The sequence below is a fragment of the Lonchura striata genome, unplaced genomic scaffold, assembly GCF_046129695.1.
Source record: "Lonchura striata isolate bLonStr1 unplaced genomic scaffold, bLonStr1.mat Scaffold_276, whole genome shotgun sequence".
Classification (NCBI taxonomy): domain Eukaryota; kingdom Metazoa; phylum Chordata; class Aves; order Passeriformes; family Estrildidae; genus Lonchura; species Lonchura striata.
The window spans coordinates 43,024-66,605 of NW_027461158.1; the positions used below are offsets into that span (position 1 = coordinate 43,024).

At 60.9% G+C, this 23,582-nt stretch overlaps 1 protein-coding gene across 1 annotated transcript in view; it reads left to right on the plus strand.

Annotated features, from left to right (window-relative positions):
- LOC110482235 (adhesion G protein-coupled receptor L1) overlaps positions 1 to 21,603 on the plus strand; it is a 64,597-nt gene extending 42,994 nt beyond the window's left edge. The window contains exons 13-26 of the mRNA XM_077790713.1: positions 1,335 to 1,457; positions 3,325 to 3,530; positions 5,411 to 5,581; positions 6,314 to 6,523; positions 7,583 to 7,803; positions 10,439 to 10,505; positions 11,536 to 11,627; positions 13,057 to 13,225; positions 14,770 to 14,898; positions 17,468 to 17,564; positions 19,056 to 19,175; positions 20,311 to 20,328; positions 20,440 to 20,456; positions 21,073 to 21,603. Coding sequence (XP_077646839.1) covers positions 1,335 to 1,457; positions 3,325 to 3,530; positions 5,411 to 5,581; positions 6,314 to 6,523; positions 7,583 to 7,803; positions 10,439 to 10,505; positions 11,536 to 11,627; positions 13,057 to 13,225; positions 14,770 to 14,898; positions 17,468 to 17,564; positions 19,056 to 19,175; positions 20,311 to 20,328; positions 20,440 to 20,456; positions 21,073 to 21,603 — 2,171 coding nt within the window. The remainder of the gene's footprint in view (positions 1 to 1,334; positions 1,458 to 3,324; positions 3,531 to 5,410; positions 5,582 to 6,313; positions 6,524 to 7,582; positions 7,804 to 10,438; positions 10,506 to 11,535; positions 11,628 to 13,056; positions 13,226 to 14,769; positions 14,899 to 17,467; positions 17,565 to 19,055; positions 19,176 to 20,310; positions 20,329 to 20,439; positions 20,457 to 21,072) is intronic.
- Positions 21,604 to 23,582: the final 1,979 nt, after the last annotated feature.

The following is a 23,582-nucleotide window of genomic DNA, read 5'->3' on the forward strand; positions in this document are numbered from 1 at the left end:
TATCCCAATATCCCAATGTCCCAACATCCCACTATCCCACTATCCCAATGTCCCAAGGGTCTTCCCCGACCCCTCCCATGGTTTTCCATGGTTTCCCCACATTTCCCATGCGTTTTTTTCCCCATATTTTCCATTTTTCCCATATTTTCCATGGGGGTTTTTCCCTTATTTCCCATGTTCTTTTCCATATTTCCCATGGCGGTTTTTCCCATATTTCCCATGTTTTTTCCATATTTCCCATGGGGGTTTTCCCCTTATTTCCCATGTGTTTTTTCCCCATATTTCCCATGTATTCTTTTTCCCATATTTTCAATTTTTTCCCCATATTTCCCATGTTTTCCCCATATATCCCACACATTTTTTCCCCGTATTTCCCACATTTCTCCCATATTTCCCATGGGGTTTTTCCCCATATTTTCCCATGTTTCTCCCATATTTCCCATGGGTTTTTTTCCCATATTTCCCATATTTTTCCCATATTTCCCATACAGTTTTTTCCCCATATTTCCCACATTTCTCCCATATTTCCCATGGGGTTTTTTTCCCATATTTCCCATGGGGGTTTTTCCCATATTTTCCATGTTTTTCCCATATTTCCCATGGGTTTTTTTCCCATATTTTCCATGTTTTTCCAATATTTCCCATACTGTTTTTTTCCCATATTTCCCATGTTTCTCCCATATTTCCCATACGTTTTTTCCCATATTTCCCATGTTTCTCCCATATTTCCCATGGGGTTTTTTCCCATATTTTCCCATGTTTCTCCCATATTTCCCATGCGTTTTTTCCCATATTTCCCATGTTTTCCCCATATATCCCACACATTTTTTCCCCATATTTCCCACGTTTCTTCCATATTTCCCATGGGTTTTTTTCCCCATATTTCCCATGGGTTTTCCCCCCATATTTCCCACGTTTTTCCCATATTTCCCATGTTTTTCCATATTTCCCACGGGGTTTTTTCCCATATTTCCCACGGGTTTTTTTCCCATATTTCCCACATTTCTCCCATATTTCCCACGGGTTTTTTTCCCCATATTTCCCACGTTTCTCCCATATTTCCCACGGGGTTTTTTTCCCCATATTTCCCACGTTTCTCCCATATTTCCCACGGGGTTTTTTCCCATATTTCCCATGAGTTTTCCCTACATTTCCCACATTTCTCCCATATTTCCCATGGGTTTTCCCCCCATATTTCCCACGTTTTTCCCATATTTCCCACGGGTTTTTTTCCCATATTTCCCATGGGTTTTCCCCGCCACATTTCCCACAATTCTCCCATATTTCCCACGGGTTTTTTTCCCATTTTTCCCATTTTTCCCGTTTTCCCTCAGTGCTGGAGGTGTCGGTGCTCAACACCGAGGGGCCGCTCCAGGAGCTCGTGTTCCCGCAGGAGCTGGGGGGGGACGGCTCCATCCAGCTCTCGGCCAGCACCCTCAAACAGAACAGCAGGAACGGTGAGGGGACATCTGGGGGTCTGGGGGGGACATTTGGGGGTCTGGGGGGGACATTTGGGGGTCTGGGGGGTCTGGGGGTCTGGGGGATTTGGGGAGTTTGGGGGGATTTGGGAGATTTGGGGGGATTGGGGCACCCAGAGCACCCCCAAACAGAACAGCAGGAACGGTGAGGGGACATCTGGGGGTCTGGGGGGGACATTTGGGGGTCTGGGGGCGACATTTGGGGGTCTGGGGGGTCCCGGGGGGTCTGGGGGGGTTTGGGGGCCCCGGGGGGTCTGGGGGATTTGGGGGGTCTGGGGGATTTGGGGGGTTTGGGGGGATTTGGGGGGATTGGGGCACCCAGAGCACCCCCAAACTGAACAGCAGGAACGGTGAGGGGACATCTGGGGGTCTGGGGGCGACATTTGGGGGTCTGGGGGCGACATTTGGGGGTCTGGGGGGACATTTGGGGGTCTGGGGGGGACATTTGGGGGTCTGGGGGGGTCCTGGGGGGATTTGGGGGATTTGGGGGGATTGGGGCACCCAGAGCACCCCCAAACAGAACAGCAGGAACGGTGGGGGGACATTTGGGGGTCGAGATCTGGGGGTCTGGGGGGACATTTGGGGGTCTGGGGGGTCTGGGGGTCTGGGGGGATTGTTGGGGTGTGGGTTTTGGGGGGTTTGGGGCAGGAATGGGGGCACGCTGGGGGGTCTGGGGAAGTTTCGGGGGTTTGAGGTTTTGGGGGTCCTGGGGGGGCCCCTCAGAGCAGCAGGAGCGGGGGGGGGTCTCTGACCCACGGCGCCCCCGGGGTGCTGAGGGGGCTCCGGGTGGTGTTGGGGTGTCTTTGGGGTGTTTTGGGGTGTTTTGGGGGCGTCTTTGGGGCGGTTTTGGGGTGGTTTTGGGGTGTCTTTGGGGTGTTTTGGGGTGTTTTGGGGTGTTTTTGGGGTGGTTTTGGGGTGGTTTTGGGGTGTCTTTGGGGTGTCTTTGGGGTGTTTTGGGGTGTTTTGGGGATGTCTTTCGGGTGTTTTGGGGTGGTTTTGGGGTGTCTTTGGGGTGTTTTGGGGTGTTTTTGGGGTGTTTTTGGGGTGGTTTTGGGGTGTCTTTGGGGTGGTTTTGGGGTGTTTTTGGGGTGGTCTTGGGGTGTCCTTGGGGTGTTTTTGCAGTGGTTTTGGGGGTGTTTTGGGGGTGTTTTGGGGGTGTTTTGGGGTGTTTTGGGGTGTTTTGGGGATGTCTTTCGGGTGTTTTGGGGATGGTTTTGGGGTGGTTTTGGGGTGTCTTTGGGGTGTTTTGAGGGTGTTTTTGGGGTGTTTTGGGGGTTTTTTGGGGTGTCTTTGGGGTGTTTTGGGGTATTTTGGGGCTGTTTTTGGGGTGTTTTTGGGGTTTTTTTGGGGTGTCTCTCACCCTCCACCTCCCCAGGGGTGGTGAACGGGATCTGGGTGTCTTTGTGGTATTTTCGGGGCGTTTTTGGGGTGTCTTGGGGTGTTTTTGGGGGTGTTTTAAGGGTTCTTTTTTGGGGTGTTTTTGGGGTGTTTCTGGGTGGTTTGGGGGGGTGGTTTTGGCTGGTTTTTGGGTGTTTTTTTGGGTGTCTGTCACCCTCCATCTCCCCAGGGGTGGTGAAGGTGGGTCTGGGGGTTTTTTGGGGTGTTTTGGGGGTGTTTTTGATGTTTTTTGGGGTGTTTTGGGGGTGTTTTTGGTGTTTTTTGGGGTGTTTCTCAGCCTCCATCTCCCCAGGGGTGGTGAAGGTGGGTCTGGGGGTTTTTTGGGGTGTTTTGGGGGTGTTTTTGGTGGTTTTTTGGGGTGTTTCTCACCCTCCATCTCCCCGGGGGTGCTGAAGGTGGGTTTGGGGGTTTTTTGGGGTGTTTTCACAGCCGTTCTCTCTCTCCCCAGGGGTGGTGAAGGTCGTCTTCATCCTCTACAACAACCTGGGGCTGTTCCTGCCCACCGAGAACGCCACCGTGCGCCTCGGGGGGGACGGGGGGCCCCGCGCCCCCCAGCTCGTGGTCAACTCCCAGGTCATCGCCGCCTCCATCAACAAAGAGTCCAGCAGGGTCTTCCTGCGGGACCCCGTGGTCTTCACGCTGCCCCACCTGGAGGTGCGAGCCCCCAGAACCCCACCCTGAACCCCAAAAACCCACCCGGAACCCCAAAAACCCACCCTGAACCCCAAAAACCCCACCTTGAACCCCAAAAACCCACCCAGAACCCCAAAAACCCCAAAAACCCCCAAAACCCATCCAGAACCCCAAAAACCCCACCCAGGACCCTGAAAACCCCACCCACAACCCCAAAAAAACCACTTGGAACCCCAAAAACCCACCCAGAACCCCAAAAACCCCACCCAGAACCCCAAAATCCCCCCCAGACCCCTCAGGACACCCCCAGGACCCCCCAAAATCCCCCATTATTTCCCCCAATTTTCCCCCATTTTCCCCAATTATTTTCCCTGATTTTCCATTATTTTCCCTGATTATTTTCCCTGTTTTTCCCCGATTATTTTCCCCAATTTTCCCTTATTTTCCCTGATTATTTTTCCCATTTTTCCCTGATTATTTTCCCCCATTTTCCCCAATTATTTCCCGGATTTTCCCCGTTTATTTTCTCCGATTTTCCCCCATTTTCCCTGATTCTTTTCCCCCATTTTCCCCGATTATTTTCCCTGATTTTCCCCCATTTTCCCTGATTATTTCCCTTTATTTTCCCCAATTATTTTCCCGGATTTTCCCCAATTATTTCCCGGATTTTCCCCGATAATTTCCCTGATTTTCCCTAATTATTTTCCCCAATTTCCCCTTATTTTCCCTGATTATTCCCTGGATTTTCCCAGATTATTGCCTGGATTTTCCCCAATTATTCCCCTTATTCTCCCCAATTATTCCCCTTATTTTCCCTGATTATTCCCCGGATTTTCCTTGATTATTTTCCCTGATTTTCCCCCATTTCCCTGATTATTTCCTTGATTTTCCCCGATTATTTTCCCCAATTTTCCCTTATTTTCCCTGATTATTTTCCCTGATTATTTCCTGGATTTTCCTCAATTATTTCCCCTTATTTTCCCCGATAATTTCCCCGGATTTCCCCAATTATTTCCCTTTATTTTCCCAGATAATTTCCCCGGATTTCTCCAATTATTCCCCTGATTTCCCCAATTATTTCCCCGGATTTTCCCCCATTATTTCCCCTTATTTTCCCCTATTATTTCCCCTTATTTTCCCTGATTATTCCCCTTATTTTCCCCAATTATTCGCCTTATGTTCCCCAATTATTCCCCTTATTTTCCCCAATTATTCCCCTTATTTTCCCCGATTATTCCCCGGATTTTCCCCGATTTTTCCCCGGATTTTCCCCGATTTTTCCCCGGATTTTCCCCGATGATTCCCCGGATTTTCCCTGATGATTCCCGGATTTTCCCCAATTATTTCCCTGCTATTCCCTGATTATTCCCCTTATTTTCCCCAATTATTCCCCAGATTTTCCCCAATTATTTCCCCTTATTTTCCCCAATTATTCCCCTTATTTTCCCCAATTATTCCCCTTATTTTCCCCAATTATTCCCCTTATTTTCCCCGATGATTCCCCAGATTTTCCCCAATTTCCCCGGATTTTCCCCGATTATTCCCCTTATTTTCCCCAATTATTCGCTGGATTTTCCCGATGATTCCCCGGATTTTCCCCGATAATTCCCCTTATTTTCCCCGATGATTCCCCGGATTTTCCCCAATAATCCCCCAGATTTTCCCCGATGATTCCCCGGATTTTCCCCGATTATTCCCCTTATTTTCCCCAATTATTCCCCTTATTTTCCCCGATAATTCCCCGGATTTTCCCCGATTATTCCCCGGATTTTCCCCGATGATCCCCGGATTTTCCCCGATAATTCCCCTTATTTTCCCCGATTATTCCCCTTATTTTCCCCGATTTTTCCCCTTCTTTTCCCCGATTATTCCCCTTATTTTCTCCCGCCGCTGTTCCGCAGCCCAAGAACCACTTTGGTGCCAACTGCTCCTTCTGGAACTACTCGGAGCGCTCCATGGCCGGGCACTGGTCGAGCCAGGGCTGCCGCCTGCTGCGCTCCAACGGCACGCACAGCTCGTGCGCCTGCAGCCACCTCACCAACTTCGCCCTGCTGATGGCACGCAGCCAGATCGTGAGTGGCACACCCGGGCACACCTGGGCACACCTGGGCACACCTGGGCACACCCACACGCACAGCTCCTGCGCCTGCAGCCACCTCACCAACTTCGCCCTGCTGATGGCACGCAGCCAGAGCGTGAGTGGCACACCTGGGCACACCTGGGCACGGCTAGGAACACACCTGGGCACACCTGGGCACACCTGGGCACACCTGCGCACACCCACACACACAGCTCCTGCGCCTGCAGCCACCTCACCAACTTCGCCCTGCTGATGGCACGCAGCCAGAGCGTGAGTGGCACACCCGGGCACACCTGGGCACACCTGGGCACACCTGGGCACACCTGGGCACGGCTAGGAACACACCTGGGCACACCTGGGCACACCTGGGCATGGCTAGGAACACACCCGGGCACACCTGGGCACACCTGGGCACGGCTAGGAACACACCCGGGCACACCTGGGCACAGCTAGGAACACACCTGGGCACACCTGGGCACACCCACACGCACAGCTCGTGCGCCTGCAGCCACCTCACCAACTTCGCCCTGCTGATGGCACGCAGCCAGAGCGTGAGTGGCACACCCGGGCACACCCGGGCACACCTGGGCACACCTGGGCACACCTGGGCGGGGATCCTGGTGGCCCCTGTCCCTGCCCATGGCCACCATTGGATCCCACGACCCCAAATTCCCATTTTTTCCCATTTTTTCCCCATTTTTCCCATTTTTCCCATTTTCCCCAGTTCCCGGGGCGGTTTAACGAGGTGCTGCTCTCGGTGATCACCTGGGCGGGGATCCTGGTGGCCCTGCTGTGCCTGGGCCTGTCCATCTCGGCCTTCTGCTGCCTGCGGGGGCTGCCCTCGGAGCGCACCACCATCCACAAGAACCTCTGCATCAGCCTCTTCCTCGCCGAGCTCCTCTTCCTCGTCGGCATCGACAAGACGCAGTACCAGGTGGGGCGGGCACACCTGGGGCTGCCCTGGCACACCTGGGACACCCCACAGCACACCTGGGGCTGTTCATGGCACACCTGGGACTGTCCTTGGCACACCTGGGGCTGCCCTGGCACACCTGGGGCTGTCCTGGCACACCTGAGACACCCCACAGCACACCTGGGGCTGTCCTTGGCACACCTGGGGCTGCCTTGGCACACCTGGGCTGTCCCTGGCACACCTGGGGCTGCCCTGGCACACCTGGGGCTGTCCTGGCACACCTGGGCTGCCCCTGGCACACCTGGGGCTGTCCCTGGCACACCTGGGCTGCCCCTGGCACACCTGGGGCTGCCCCTGGCACACCTGGGGCTGTCCCTGGCACACCTGGGACTGTCCTTGCCACACCTGGGGCTGCCCCTGGCACACCTGGGCTGTCCCTGGCACACCTGGGGCTGTCCTTGGCACACCTGGGGCTGCCCCCTGGCACACTTGGGGCTGTCCTGGCACACCTGGGACACCTGGGACCCCCATGGGACCACCCATCTTGCTGTCCCTGTCCCTGTCCCTGTCCCTGTCCCTGTCCCACCTTTGCACAGTCCCTGTCCCCACACTGTCCCCACGCCATCCCGCGCTGTCCCCACAGGTGACCTGTCCCACCTTTCAGCTGTCCCCACACTGTCTCTGTCTCTGTCCCCACGCTGTCCCCACAGGTGGCCTGTCCCACGTTTGGACAGTCCCCACCCTGTCCCCACACTGTCCCCACGCTGTCCCCACCCTGTCCCCATGCTGTCCCACAGGTGGCCTGTCCCACCTTTGGCCTGTCCCACCTTTGGGCTGTCCCCATGCTGTCCCCACCCTGTCCCCACCCTGTCCCCACGCTGTCCCCACCCTGTCCCCACATTGTCCTCACAGGTGACCTGTCCCACCTTTGGGCTGTCCCCACGCTGTCCCCACGCTGTCCCCACGCTGTCCCCGCACTGTCCCGCAGGTGACCTGTCCCACCTTTGGCCTGTCCCACCTTTGGGCTGTCCCCACGCTGTCCCCACGCTGTCCCCACCCTGTCCCCACGCTGTCCCGCAGGTGGCCTGTCCCATCTTCGCGGGGCTGCTGCACTATTTCTTCCTGGCGTCGTTCTCGTGGCTGTGCCTGGAGGGGGTTCACCTGTACCTGCTGCTGCTCGAGGTGTTCGACAGTGACCCCGCGCGCCGCAAGTACTACTACGCGGGCGGCTACTGCTTCCCCGCCGTCGTTGTGGCCGTGGCCGCCGCCGTCGACCACCGCAGCTACGGCACCGACCAGGCGTGAGCCGCGCGACCGGGGCCGGACCGGGCCGGACCGGGATGGGACCGGGATGGGTGGGGCTGGGAGGGGATGGGTGGGGCCGGGACCGGGATGGGTGGGGCTGGGTGGGGCCGGGGTGTGGCCGGGGTGTGACCAGTGTATGACCAGGGTGGGACCAGGGTGTGGCTGGGGTGTGGCCAGCCCATGACCAGTGTATGACCAGGGTGTGGCCAGTGTATGACCAGTATGTGACCAGGGTGTGGCCAGGGTGTGGCCAGTGTATGACCAGGATGTGACCAGTGTATGACCAGGGTGTGGCCAGCCCATGACCAGTGTATGACCAGGGTGCGGCCAGTGCATGACCAGGGTATGGCCAGTGTATCACCAGGCTGTGACCGGGGTTTGACCAGGGTGTAGCTGGGGTGTGACCAGGGTGTGGCCAGTGTATGACCAGGGTGTGGCCAGTGTATGACCAGGGTGTGGCCAGTGTATGACCAGGGTCTGGCCAGCTCATGACCAGTGTATGACCCGGGTGTGACCAGGGTGTGGCTGGGGTATGACCAGGGTGTGACCAGGGTGTGGCCAGTGTATGACCAGGGTGTGACCAGGATGTGACCAGTGTATGACCAGGGTGTGGCCAGTGTATGACCAGGGTGTGACCAGGGTGTGGCCAGGGTGTGACCAGCACATGAACAGGGTGTGACCAGGGCGTGGCTGGGCTGTGACCTGGGTGCGGCCAGTGTATGACCAGGGTGGGACCATGGTGTGACCAGTGTATGACCAGTGTATGACATGGGTGTGGCCAGGGTGTGTCCAGCCCATGACCGGGGTGTGGCCGGGGTGTGTCCAGCCCATGGCCGGGGTGTGTCCAGCCCATGACCAGGGTGTGGCCGGCCCATGACCGGGGTGTGGCCGGCCCATGACTGGGGTGTGTCCAGCCCATGACCAGGGTGTGGCCAGCCCATGACCAGGGTGTGTCCAGCCCATGACCAGGGTGTGGCCGGCCCATGACCGGGGTGTGGCCAGCCCATGACTGGGGTGTGTCCAGCCCATGACCAGGGTGTGGCCAGCCCATGACCAGGGTGTGGCCAGCCCATGACCGGGGCGTGTCCATCCCATGACCGGGGTGTGGCCGGGGTGTGTCCAGCCCATGACCGGGGTGTGTCCAGCCCATGACCGGGGTGTGTCCAGCCCATGACCGGGGTGTGTCCGGGGTGTGTCCAGCCCATGACCGGGGTGTGTCCGGGGTGTGTCCAGCCCATGACCGGGGTGTGACCGGGGTGTGTCCAGCCCATGACCAGGGTGTGTCCATCCCATGACCGGGGCGTGTCCATCCCATGACCGGGGTGTGGCCGGGGTGTGTCCAGCCCATGACCGGGGTGTGTCCAGCCCATGACCGGGGTGTGTCCAGCCCATGACCGGGGTGTGTCCGGGGTGTGTCCAGCCCATGACCGGGGTGTGTCCAGCCCATGACCAGGGTGTGTCCAGCCCATGACCGGGGTGTGTCCAGCCCATAACCGGGGTGTGTCCGGGGTGTGTCCAGCCCATGACCGGGGTGTGTCCAGCCCATGACCGGGGTGTGTCCGGGGTGTGTCCAGCCCATGACCGGGGTGTGTCCAGCCCGTGACTGGGGTGTGTCCAGCCCATGGCCGGGGTGTGTCCAGCCCATGACCAGGGTGTGGCCAGCCCATGACCGGGGTGTGTCCAGCCCATGGCTGGGGTGTGTCCAGCCCGTGACTGGGGTGTGTCCAGCCCATGACCGGGGTGTGTCCAGCCCATGACCGGGGTGTGTCCGGGGTGTGTCCAGCCCATGACCGGGGTGTGTCCAGCCCATGACCGGGGTGTGTCCAGCCCATGACCGGGGTGTGTCCGGGGTGTGTCCAGCCCATGACCGGGGTGTGTCCGGGGTGTGTCCAGCCCATGACCGGGGTGTGTCCAGCCCATGACCGGGGTGTGTCCGGGGTGTGTCCAGCCCATGACCGGGGTGTGCCAGCCCATGACCAGGGTGTGTCCAGCCCATGACCGGGGTGTGTCCAGCCCATGACCGGGGTGTGTCCGGGCCGTGGCTGGCACTGCAGCCTCCCAACCTGGCAGTGCCCAGGTGTGAATGGAAGGGCTGAGGGCGTGGCCTGAGTCGGGGGCGTGGCCTGAAGGGGGTGGGGCCACAGGTGCTGTTTGGGGCTCACCAGGTGTGGACGGAGGCTCGGGGGGCGGAGTCCGATCCGTGGGGGCGTGGCCTAGCCCCGAGTGGGCGTGGCCTCGCCCGAGTGGGCGTGGCCTCGCCCGAGTGGGCGTGTCCTCGCCCCGAGTGGGCGTGGCCTCGCCCCGAGTTGGCGTGTCCTCGCCCCGAGTGGGCGTGGCCTCGCCCGAGTGGGCGTGTCCTCGCCCCGAGTGGGCGTGTCCTCGCCCCGAGTGGGCGTGTCCTCGCCCCGAGTGGGCGTGTCCTCGCCCCGAGTGGGCGTGGCCTCACCCCGAGTGGGCATGGCCTCGCCCCGAGTGGGCGTGGCCTCGCCCGAGTGGGCGTGGCCTCGCCCCGAGTGGGCGTGGCCTCGCCCCGAGTGGGCGTGGCCTCGCCCCGAGTGGGCGTGTCCTCACCCCCGAGTGGGCGTGGCCTCGCGCGGTGGGCGTGTCCTGACGCCGGCCCACCCCCGGCAGGTGCTGGCTGCGGGTGGACAATTATTTCATCTGGAGCTTCATCGGGCCCGTGGCCTTCGTCATCCTCGTACGGCCGGGCTGGGGGGCTGGGGGGCTGGGGATGGACCCTCCTCATCCTCATCCTCGTCCTCGTCCTCGTCCTCATCCTCGTCCTCGACCTCATCCTCGTCCTCGTCCTCGTCCTCGTCCTCCTCCTCGTCCTCGTCCTCGTCCTCGACCTCGTCCTCATCCTTGTCCTCGTCCTCATCCTCATCCTCATCCTCGTCCTCGTCCTCCTCCTCATCCTCATTCTCCTCCTCGTCCTCATCCTCATCTTCATCCTCATCCTCGTCCTCATCCTCGTCCTCGTCCTCATCCTCATCCTCGTCCTCATCCTCATCCTCCTACTCCTCCTCATCCTCATCCTCATCTGTGGGCTGGGGCAACCCCAGGGCTGTGGGGATCGTGCCATGGGGCAGCTGTGGGGTCCCGCAGTGGGTCTGGGGTCCTCCCGTGTCTCACCTGTGCCCATGTCTCACCTGTGCCCGTGTCTCACCTGTCCCCGTGTCTCACCTGTGCCCGTGTCTCACCTGTCCCCTCCATGTCTCACCTGTGCCCATGTCTCACCTGTGCCCTCCATGTCTCACCTGTGCCCGTGTCTCACCTGTGCCCGTGTCTCACCTGTGCCCGTGTCTCACCTGTCCCCTCCATGTCTCACCTGTGCCCGTGTCTCACCTGTACCCATGTCTCACCTGTCCCCTCCATGTCTCACCTGTCCCCTCCATGTCTCACCTGTGCCCGTGTCTCACCTGTGCCCGTGTCTCACCTGTGCCCGTGTCTCACCTGTCCCCTCCATGTCTCACCTGTGCCCGTGTCTCACCTGTGCCCGTGTCTCACCTGTGCCCGTGTCTCACCTGTCCCGGTGTCTCACCTGTCCCCTCCATGTCTCACCTGTACCGGTGTCTCACCTGTCCCCTCCATGTCTCACCTGTACCGGTGTCTCACCTGTCCCCTCCATGTCTCACCTGTGCCCATGTCTCACCTGTGCCCGTGTCTCACCTGTCCCCTCCATGTCTCACCTGTGCCCGTGTCTCACCTGTGCCCGTGTCTCACCTGAGGTGACGCTGGTGTTCCTGCTGGTCACCCTGCACAAGATGCTGCGCAGCTCGGCCGCCCTCAAACCCGACTCCAGCCGCCTGGACAGCATCAGGTGGGACCCCAGACTGACCCCAGACTGACCCAGACTGACCCAGACTGACCCAGACTGACCCCAGACTGACCCCAAACTGACCCCAGACTGACCCCAGACTGACCCCAGACTGACCCTAAATGGGGACCCCAGACTGACCCCAGACTGACCCCAGACTGACCCCAAACTGACCCCACACTGACCCCAGACTGACCCCAGACTGACCCCAGACTGACCCCAGACTGACCCCAAACTGACCCAGTCTGACCCCAGACTGACCCCAGACTGACCCCAGACTGATCCCAGACTGACCCCAAACTGACCCCAGACTGACCCCAGACTGACCCCAAACTGACCCCAAACTGACCCTAAATGGGGACCCCAAACTGACCCCAAACTGACCCCAGACTGACCCCAAACTGACCCTAAATGGGGACCCCAAACTGACCCCAAACTGACCCCAGACTGACCCCAAACTGACCCCAAATGGGGACCCCAAACAGGGCAGGGAGGGACCCCAAAATGGGGCCCGGCCCCTGTGGAACTCCTGCCCCTGGGTGCTGGGGATCCCAGTCTATCCCAGTCCCTCCCAGTCCATCCCAGTCCCCCCCAGTCCCTCCCAGATCATCCCAGTCCATCCCAGTCCAACCGAGTCCATCCCAGTGCTCCCAGTTCCCTCCCAGTCCCTCCCAGTCCCCTCCCAGTCCCTCCCAGTCCCCCCCAGTCCCTCCCAGTCCCCCCAGTCCCCCCCAGTCCCTCCCAGTTCATCCCAGTTCCCCCCCAGTCCCTCCCAGTCCATCCCAGTCCCCCCCAGTCCCCTCCAGTCCCTCCCAGTCCCCCCCAGTCCCCCCCAGTCCCTCCCAGTCCCCCCAGTCCCCCCCAGTCCCTCCCAGTTCATCCCAGTTCCCCCCCAGTCCCTCCCAGTCCATCCCAGTCCCCCCCAGTCCCCTCCAGTCCCCCCCAGTCCCTCCCAGTCCCTCCCAGTCCCCTCCCAGTCCCTCCCAGTCCCTCCCAGTTCCCTCCCAGTCCCTCCCAGTCCCTCCTAGTTCCTCCCAGTCTGTCCCTAGTCCAACCAAGTCCCATCCGAGTCCATCCCAATCCCTCCCAGTCCCTCCCAGTCCCTCCCAGTTCCCTCCCAGTCCCTCCCAGTTCCCTCCCAGTTCCCTCCCAGTCCATCCCAGTCCAACCGAGTCCATCCCAGTCCATCCCAGTCCATCCCAGTCCCTTCATTCAGGATCTCTGGGTGCCCCACCACTCCCCACTCCCCTCCCAGTTCTCCCCCAGTCCCCCCCCATCCATCCCAGTTCGTCCCAGTCCGTCCCAGTCCAACCAAGTCCCATCCCAGTCCATCCCAGTCCCTCCCACTCCCCTCCCAGTCCCTCCCAGTCCATCCCAGTTCCCTCCCAGTCCCTCCCAGTCCGTCCCAGTGCCCCGCTCACGGCCGCCGCAGGTCCTGGGCGCTGGGGGCCATCGCGCTGCTGCTGCTGCTGGGGCTGACCTGGGCCTTCGGCCTCCTCTTCGTCACCCGCGAGTCCGTGCTGACGGCGTCGCTCTTCACGGCCTGCAACGCCCTGCAGGGCACCTTCATCTTCCTCTTCCACTGCGCCCTCCAGAAGAAGGTGCTGGGGGCACTGGGGGCACTGGGAGGGACTGGGAGGGACTGGGAGGGACTGGGAGGGACTGGGATGGGATTGGGAGACACTGGGAGGGACTGGGATGGGACTGGGGGGGACTGGGATGGACTGGGGGGGACTGGGATGGACTGGGTTGGACTGGGAGCACTGGGAGGGACTGGGAGGGACTGGGAGGACTGGGAGCACTGGGAGGGACTGGGAGGGAACTGGGAGGGACTGGGAGGACTGGGAGCACTGGGAGGGACTGGGAGGGAACTGGGAGGGACTGGGATGGGACTGGGGGGGACTGGGAGGGACTGGGATGGACTGGGAGCACTGGGAGGGACTGGGAGGGAACTGGGATGGGAATGGGGGGGACTGGGAGCACTGGGAGGGACTGGGAGCACTAGGAGGGACTGGGAGGGAACTGGGAGGGACTGGGAGGGACTGGGATGGACTGGGAGGGACTGGGGGGGACTGGGATGGGACTGGGAGGGACTGGGAGCACTGGGAGGGACTGGGAGGGACTGGGTTGGACTGGGAGCACTGGGAGGGACTGGGAGGGACTGGGAGGGACTGGGAGGGAACTGGGATGGGATTGGGGGGGACTGGGATGGGACTGGGAGGGGACTGGGAGCACTGGGAGGGACTGGGAGGGAACTGGGATGGGATTGGGGGGGACTGGGAGGGACTGGGAGGGAACTGGGAGGGACTGGGATGGGATTGGGAGGGAACTGGGAGGGAACTGAGGGGGACTGGGGGGGACTGGGATGGACTGGGAGCACTGGGAGGGGCTGGGAGGTTTCTGGGGGTCGTTGGGGTGTTACTGGGGTGAACTGGTGTGTTACTGGGTGTCACTGGTGTCAGTGGCGTGTCAGTGGTGCATTACTGGTGTGACTGGTGCGTTACTGGTGTTACTGGTGTGTTACTGGTGTGTCACTGGTGTCACTGAGTGTCACCAGTCTGTCACCGGTGTGTCACCGGTCTGTCACCGGTGTGTAACCGGTGTCACTGAGTGTTACTGGTGTGTTACTGGGTGTCACCGGTCTGTCACCGGTGTGTCACCGGTGTGTCACCGGTGTCACTGACTGTTACTGGTGTGTTACTGGGTGTCACCAGTGTGTCACTGGTCTGTCACCAGTGTGTCACCGGTGTCACTGAGGGTTACTGGGTGTCACCGGTGTGTCACCAGTGTCACTGACTGTTACTGGTGTGTTACTGGGTGTCACCGGTCTGTCACCGGTGTGTCACCGGTGTCTCTGAGTGTTACTGGGTGTCACCGGTCTGTCACCAGTCTGTCACCGGTGTCACTGACTGTTACTGGTGTGTTACTGGGTGTCACCGGTCTGTCACCTGTGTGTCCCCGGTGTCTCTGAGTGTCACTGGGTGTCACTGGTCTGTCACCGGTGTCACCCGTGTGTTACTGGTGTGTTACTGGGTGTCACCGGGTGTCCCCGGTGTGTCACCGGTGTGACCCCGGTGTGTCACCGGTGTGTCACCGGTGTCACCGGTGTCACCGGTGTCCCCGCCGTCTCGGCTGTGCTCGGCAGGTGCACCGGGAGCTCAGCAAGTGCCTGCGGCACTCCGGCTGCTGCCTCAGGGGCCCCCCCGGCACCTCCCTGGGCGCCCTCAAACCCTCGGCCTCCCGCGCCCACCCCCGGTACTACAGCGGCACGCAGGTGGGCACCCCGAAACACCCTGAAAACACCCCAGAAACACCCCAAAAAACATCCCAGAAACACCCCAAAAACCTTCCCCTAAACCCCACCCATGGTACTACAGCGGCACGCAGGTGGGCACCCCGAAACACCCCGAAAACACCCCAGAAACACCCCCAAAACCATCCCGGAAACACCCAAAACCATCCCGGAAACACCCCAAAAAACATCCCAGAAACACCCCAAAAACCTTCCCCTAAACCCCTCCCATGGTACTACAGCAGCAGGCAGGTGGGGACCCCAAAACACCCCAGAAACACCCCAAACAACCCCAAAAACACTCCCAAAAAATACCAGAAACACCCCAAAACACCCCAAAAACACCCCAAAAACCTTCCCCTAAACCCCACCCATGGTACTACAGCAGCAGGCAGGTGGGGACCCCAAAACACCCCAGAAACACCCCAAACAACCCCAAAAACACTCCTAAAAATACCAGAAACACCCCAAAACACCCCAAAAACACCCCAAAAACACCCCAAAAACCTTCCCCTAAACCCCACCCCCGGTACTACAGCGGCACGCAGGTGGGGACCCCGAAACACCCTGAAACACCCCAAACAACCCCAAAAACACTCCTAAAAAATACCAGAAACAACCCAAAACACCCCAAAACCACCCCAAAAACCATCCCAGAAACACCCAAAAACCTCCCCCTAAACCCCACCCCGGTACTACAGCGGCACGCAGGTGGGGACCCCGAAACACCCCAAAAAAACCACAAAACACCCCCAAACCACCCCAGGAACACCCCAAAACACCCAAAAACCATCCCAAACCACCCCAGGAACACCCCAAAACACCCAAAAACCATCCCAAACCACCCCAGGAACACCCCAAAACACCCAAAAACCATCCCAAACCACCCCAGGAACACCCCAAAACACCCAAAAACCATCCCAAACCACCCCAGGAACACCCCAAAACACCCCAAAAACCATCCCAAACCACCCCAGGAACACCCCAAAACACCCAAAAACCTCCCCTACACCCCTCACATTTCCCCCCTTTTCCCCATCACTTTTCCCACCCTATTTCCCCTCACATTTCCCACTATTTCCCCCTCACATTTTCCACCTTTTTTTCCACTCACTTTTCCCACCTTTTTCTCCCCTTACATTTCCTGCCACTTTTACCTTTCCCACCTTTTTTCCCCCTCAGGTTTTCAGCCCTTTTCCCCTCACATTTCCCACCCTTTTCCCCTCAGGTTTCCCATTTTCCCTCTCAAATTTCTCACCCATTTTCCCCCTCACGTTTCCTTCTCTTATTCCCATTTCCCACTCTTTTCCCCTCATATTTCCCTTTTCCCCTCACATTTCTCACCCTTTTCCCCTCAGGTTTCCCATTTTCCCCCTCACATTTCTCACCCTTTTCCCCTCATATTTCCCTTTTCCCCTCACATTTCCCACCCTTTTCCCCTCATATTTCCCTTTTCCCCTCATATTTCCCTTTTCCCCTCACATTTCTCACCCTTTTCCCCTCACATTTCCCTTTTCCCCTCATATTTCCCATTTTTCCCCTCACATTTCTCACCCTTTTCCCCTCATATTTCCCTTTTCCCCTCACATTTCCCTTTTCCCCTCACATTTCCCTTTTCCCCTCACATTTCCCTTTTCCCCTCACATTTCCCACCCTTTCCTCCTCACATTTCTCACTGTTTTTCCCTCATATTTCCCACCATTTTTCCCTCAGTTTTCCCATTTTCCCCCCATTTTTCCCCCCACTTTCCCCCCCTTTTCCCCTCAGGTTTTAAACACTTTTCCCACCAATTTTCCCCGCCCCTTTTCCCCCCTCAACTTAAATTTTGGGGCTGCCACACCCCCCTCATCATCCTGTCAATCATCCTGAGGGGGTGATCTGACCTGTCAATCATCCCGAGGGGTTGATCCTGCCTGTCAATCATCCTGAGGGGTTTATCTGACCTGTCAATCACCCTGATGGGCTGATCTGACCTGTCAATCACCCTGAGGAGTTGATCTGACCTGTCAATCACCCTGACGGGCTGATCTGACCTGTCAATCACCCTGAGGGGCTGATCTGACCTGTCAATCACCCTGAGGGGCTGATCTGACCTGTCAATCATCCTGAGGGGGTGATCTGACCTGTCAATCATCCTGAGGGGTTGATCCTGCCTGTCAATCATCCTGAGGGGTTGATCTGACCTGTCAATCACCCAGACGGGTTGATCTGACCTGTCAATCATCCTGAGGGGCTGATCTGACCTGTCAATCACCCTGAGGGGCTGATCTGACCTGTCAATCATCCTGAGGGGCTGATCTGACCTGTCAATCACTTTATTCCTGCCTGTCAATCACCCAGAGGGGCTGATCTGACCTGTCAATCACCCAGAGGGGTTGATCCTGCCTGTCAATCGCCCAGGCTGGGGGTGCTGGGTGTGGGGACACCTCCGGGGTGCTCTGCGGGGTTTTGGGGGGGTTTGGGGGGCTTTGGGGGGTTTGGGGGGGTTTTGGGGGGGTTTTGGGGGGGTTTGGGGGGTTTTGGGGTCCCAGCCCCACCGCTGTGCCCCCAGAGCCGGATCCGGAGGATGTGGAATGACACGGTCCGGAAACAGACGGAGTCCAGTTTTATGGGAGGGGACCTGAACAGCACCCCGACCTTGAACCGAGGTGAGACCCCCTGCTCTGAACGGAGACCCCTCCCCAAAATCCCTGAGACCACCCCCCTGCCCTGAACAGAGTGAGACCCCTCCCCAAAAACCCTCAGAGACCCCCAAGACCCCCAGAGATCCCTGAGACCATCCTCTACCCTGAATGGAGTGAGACCCTTCCCCAAAAACCCCCAAAAACCCCCAGAGACACCCAGAGACCCCTGGGACCATCCTCCACCCTGAACAGAGTGAGACCCCTCCCCAAAAACCCCCAGAGACCATCCTCCCGCCCTGAAAAGAGTGAGACCCTCCCCAAAAACCCCAGAGACCACCCCCGTACCCTGAACGGAGTGAGACCCCTCCCCAAAAACCCCCAGAGACCCCCAGAGACACCCAGAGACCCCTGAGTCCATCCTTCACCCTGAACAGAGTAAGACCCCTCCCAAAAAAACCCCAGAGACCACCCCCCTGCTCTGAACAGAGTGAGACCCCTCCCCAAAATCCCTGAGACCACCCCCCTGCCCTGAACGGAGTGAGACCCCTCCCCAAAAACCCCAGAGACCCCCAAGACACCCAGAGACACCCAGAGACCATCCTCTACCCTGAATGGAGTGAGACCCTTCCCCAAAAACCCCCAAAAACCCCCAGAGACACCCAGAGACCCCTGGGACCATCCTCCACCCTGAACAGAGTGAGACCCCTCCCCAAAAACCCCAGAGACCACCCCCGTACCCTGAACGGAGTGAGACCCCTCCCCAAAAACCCCGAAAACACCCCCCTGCTCTGAACGGAGTGAGACCCCTCCCCAAAAACCCCAGAGACCCTCAGAGACCCCCAGAGACCCCTGGGACCATCCTCTACCCTGAACGGAGTGAGACCCCTCCCCAAAAACCCCCAAAAACCCCCAGAGACACCCAGAGACCCCTGGGACCATCCTCCACCCTGAATGGAGTGAGACCCTTCCCCAAAAACCCCAGAGACCCCCAAGACACCCAGAGACACCCTGAGACCATCCTCTACCCTGAATGGAGTGAGACCCCTCCCCAAAACCCCAGAGACCACCCCTGTACCCTGAATAGAGTGAGACCCCTCCCCAAAAACCCCCAGAGACCCCCAGAGACACCCAGAGACCCCCAGAGACCCCTGAGACCATCCTTCACCCTGAACAGAGTGGGACCCCTCCCCAAAAGCCCAGAGACCCCCGAGACCCCCGAGACACCCAAGACCATCCTCCACCCTGAACAGAGTGAGACCCCTCCCAAAAAAACCCAGAGACCCCAAGAGACCCCCGAGACCCCTCCCAAAAACCCCACGAGACCCCCCCCAGATCCCTCTGGGCCCCTCAGACCCCCAGCGACCCCCCCCCCTTTTCCAGACCCCCCCGAGATGCCTCAGATCCACCTCAGACCCCTGAGTCTCCCCGGGACCCCCCCCGAGACCCCCGAAACCCCTCGGGGATTCCTCTGGGACCCCCGCGTGTGACGCTGCCCCCCTCCCCAAATTTCGGCAGGGTCACATCTCCTGCCCAACCCGGTGCTGCCGCCGCGGGGGGGGTCCAGCCCCTACAACACCCTCCTGGCCGAGGGGGGGGGCTTCACCCCCGCCTCCCCCCCCGCCTTCACCACCCCAGGTGGGTACAGGGGGGCCACGAGCCCCCCAAAACTTCCCCCAAACCCTTAGGACCACCTGGGACCTCCCCCCCCCCCACCCAAATCCTTCCTCAGCGACCCCCGGGTGGGTTCAGAGGGGTTTTGGGGGGGGGTCCTGGGTGCTCCCACCCTGAACACCCCGGTTCAGCCCCCACGGGGGGGAGGTGGTCCCATGAAATCCCCCCACGAACCCCCTGGATCCCCCCCCATGATCCCCCAAAATCCCAATTTTATGGATCCCCCCCCCCCAAAAATTCCCCCCACTCCCACCCTGGATCTCCTCAAAAATCCCCCCAAAAATCCCCCAAAAAATCCCCCCACTCCCACCCTGGTTCTCCTCAAAAATCCCCCCAAAAATCCCCCCATGCCCCCCTGGAGCCTCCCAAAAATCCCCCCACAATCCCCCAAAAATCCCCCCCACACCCCCTGGATCCCCTCAAAATTCCCCCATGCCCCCCTGGATCCCCCCCATGATCCCCCAAAATCCCAACACGTTTTCTGGATTCCCCCAAAAATCCCCCCACAATCCCCAAAAAATCCCCCCCACACCCCCTGGATCTCCTCAAAAATCCCCCCAAAAATCCCCCCAAAAATCCCCCCAAAAATCCCCCCCACAATCCCCCAAAAATCCCCCCACTCCCACCCTGGATCTCCTCAAAAATCCCCCCAAAAATCCCCCAAAAATCCCCCCACGCCCCCTGGATCCCCCCAAAACTCCCCCACAACCCCACGGGGGGGTGACGGGGGGTCCTGCCCCCCCGGGACCCCCAAATTTCCCCCAGATGTCCTGGCTGCTGGGGAACTGGGGGTTCAGGGGGGAATTGGGGGGTCCGGGGGGAGATTTGGGGGGTCAGGGGGGAACTGGGGGGTCCGGGGGAGATTTGGGGGGTCTGGGGGAGAATTGGGGGTTCCGAGGGGGAAATTGGGGGGGTCCGGGGGGGAACTGAGGGGTTCAGGGGGGAATTGGGGGGTCCGGGGGAGAATTGGGGGTTCCGGCGGGGAACTGGGGGTTCCAGGGGGGAACTGGGGGGTCCGGGGGAGATTTGGGGGGTCCGGGGGAGATTTGGGGGGTCCGGGGTGGTCAGGAGCCCGCCTAAGTGCCGCCTCTGTCCCCAGGGAGCTTCCGTGACGCCAGTGAGTGCTGCCCCATCACCCCCCCACGCCCCCCAGCCCCTCCATCTGAGCCCCCCAAACCCACCCCAATCCCCCAGACCCCCCCCCAATGACCCCCCAAATTTTTCACAGCACCCCCGACTCCACCTGTATCTCCCGAGCCCTACGGAATGACCCCCGGGACCCCCCAAGCCCTCACTGACCCCCACAGACCCCCCACTGACCCTCCAATCCCCCCACTGACCCCCCAGACACAACCAATGACCCCCCACTGACCCACCCACACCCCCACTGACCCCCCCAAAGCCCCCAGTGACCCCCCAGACTCACCCAAGTCCCCCACTGACCCCCTGAGACACAACCACTGACCCCCCAAGCCCCCATTGACCCCCCCAAACCCCCCAGACACCCCCAAACCCCCTCCCAAGGTCACCCACGACCCCTCCGATGCCCCCCAGACTCACCCAAGCCCCCCACTGACCCCCACAGACCCCCCACTGACCCCCCAGACACCCCCAAGCTCCCCCTAGACCCCCCAAACCCCCTCCCAAGGTCACCAAGGACCCCCCCGATGCCCCCCAGACTCACCCAAGCCCCCCACTGACCCCCCCAGACACCCACACTGACCCCCAGACACCCACACTGACCCCCCAAGCCGACCACTGACCCCCCGAGATACAACCACTGACCCCCCCAAACCCCCCAGACCCCCCAGAACCCCCAGACCCACCCTCCCCACACTGACCCCCCTCCCCGTGCCCGCAGAGCCCCCCCCGGGAGCCCCCGGAGCCGCTGCCCCTCAACGGCAACTTCAACAACAGCTACAGCCTGCGGGGGGGCGCCGAGGGGGGGCCCGGGGGGGCGGCCCCGGCCCGGGGGGGCTGCGCGGGGGGACCCCCCCCGGACGCGGCGGCGCTGGAGAAGATGATCATCTCGGAGCTGGTGCACAACAACCTGCGGGGAGGGGGCTCGGCGCCCCCGCCGCCGCCGCCGCCGCCGCCCCCCCCGCCCGCTGAGCCCCCCCCTGGCGCCCCCGAGCTGGGGCTGCTCTACCAGGAGCTGGCGCGGGGGGGGGCGGGCGGCCTGGGACCCCCGCCCGACCCCCCCCGGGACCCCCGGCATCCCCACCCGCCCCGGGACTACCCCGACAGCAGCCCCGAGGGACCCCCCGCGCCCCCCTATTTGGGGGCCCGCCCCGCGCGCCCCCCCCCAACCGCCGGCACAGCCCCGAGACCTTCGGGGGGCCCGAGGGGGGCGCGGGGGGCGCCGAGCCCGACGGGCAGATGCAGCTGGTGACCAGCCTGTGAGACCCCCGGGCCCGGGGGGGCACGCGGGACCCCCTCCTCATGCCGGGGGAACTTGGGGGGCACCAGGTCCTCGCTCGAGGATCCAGGGGTGCGTGGGGGTCCGGCCCCACGCGGGGGTGGCATCGCGCGAGGGTCCGGTGGCGCTTGAGGAACCGGGCACGAGGACTCGGCTGTGGCCAGAGGGGACAGCGCGGTGCCGGGCTGTGCTGTCACACCGGGAGCCGCGGGTGTGCGGTGTCACACCGGGAGCCGCAGGTGTGCCCGGTCATGGTGTCACACCGGGAGCCGCAGGTGTGCGGTGTGCCAGGCCGCGGTGTCACACCGGGAGCCGCGGGTGTGCCTGGGCGCGGTGTCACACCGGGAGCCGCAGGTGTGCGGTGTGCCAGGCCGCGGTGTCACACCAGGAGCTGCGGGTGTGCCACACCGGGGTGTCACACCGGGAGCCGCGGGTGTGCCCGGTCATGGTGTCACACCGGGAGCCGCAGGTGTGCCACACCGGGGTGTCACACCGGGAGCCGCGGGTGTGCCGGGCCGCAGTGTCACACCGGGAGCCGCGGGTGTGCCCGGGCGCGGTGTCACACGAGGACCTGGCTTTGCATGAGGGCCTTGCACAAGGATCCAACCAGCGTCACCCGAGGATCCATTGGGTGCTCGAGGATCCATCTGGTGCCCGAGGATCTGTCGGGTGCTCGAGGATCTGTTGGGTGCTCGAGGATCCATCCAGAGCCCGAGGATCCATCCGGTGCCCAAGGATCTGTCAGGTGCTCAAGGATCCGTCTGGTGCCTGTGGATCCATCGGGTGCTCGAGGATCCATCCTGTGCCCGAAGTTCCATCTGGCGCCACACGTGGGGACCCAACCCGAGGATCCGACCGGCACCCAAGGGTCCATCGGATCCATCCGGCGCCACACGTGGGGACCTCACCTGAGGATCCATCCGGCGCCACACGTGGGGACCTCACCTGAGGATCCATCCAGGGCCACACATGGGGACCCAACCCGAGGATCCGACCGGCGCCACACGTGGGGACCTGACCCGAGATCTGACTGGAACCCAAGGGTTCATCGGATCCATCCAGGGCCACACGTGGGGATCTGACTCGAGGATCCATCCGGCGCCACACGTGGGGACCTCACCTGAGGATCCATCCAGGGCCACACGTGGGGACTGACCCAAGGATCCGACCAGCGCCACACGTGAGGACCTGACCTGAGAGCCGACCGGAACCCAAGGATCCATCCAATCCATCCAGGGCCACATGTGGGGCCCTGACTCGCGGATCCGACTGACGCCACACGTGAGGACCTGACCCGAGATCCGACCGGAACCCAAGGATCCATCAGATTGATCTGGCGCCACATGTGGGGCCCTGACACGAGGATCCATCTGGCACCCGAGGATCCATCGGATCCATCTGGCACCACATGTGGGGACCCGACCCAAGGATCCGGCCGGTGCCACATGTGAGGACCTGACCCGAGATCTGACTGGAACCCAAGGGTCCATCTGATCCATCTGACACCACACGTGGGGATCTGACTCGAGGATCCATCTGGCACCACACGTGGGGACCTTGCCTGAGGATCCATCTGGCGCCACATGTGGGGACCCCACCCGAGGATCCGACTGGCGCCACATGTGGGGACCTGACCCGAGGATCCATCCGGCACCCAAGGGTCCATCAGATCCATCTGACACCACACGTGGGGATCTGACCCGAGGATCCGACCAGCACCCAAGGGTCCATCAGATCCATCTGGCACCACACATGGGGACCCAACCCGAGCATCCATCCAGCACCCGAGGGTCCATCAGATCCATCTGGCACCACACGTGGGGACCCAACCCAAGGATCCGACTGGCGCCACACTTGGGGACCTCTTTTGGGGACCCCCCTCTCACCAGGACCTCGCACCAAGACTTTGCACCCGGACCTCGCAAGGGGCGCCCCCCCTCGTGCCCCCGCCC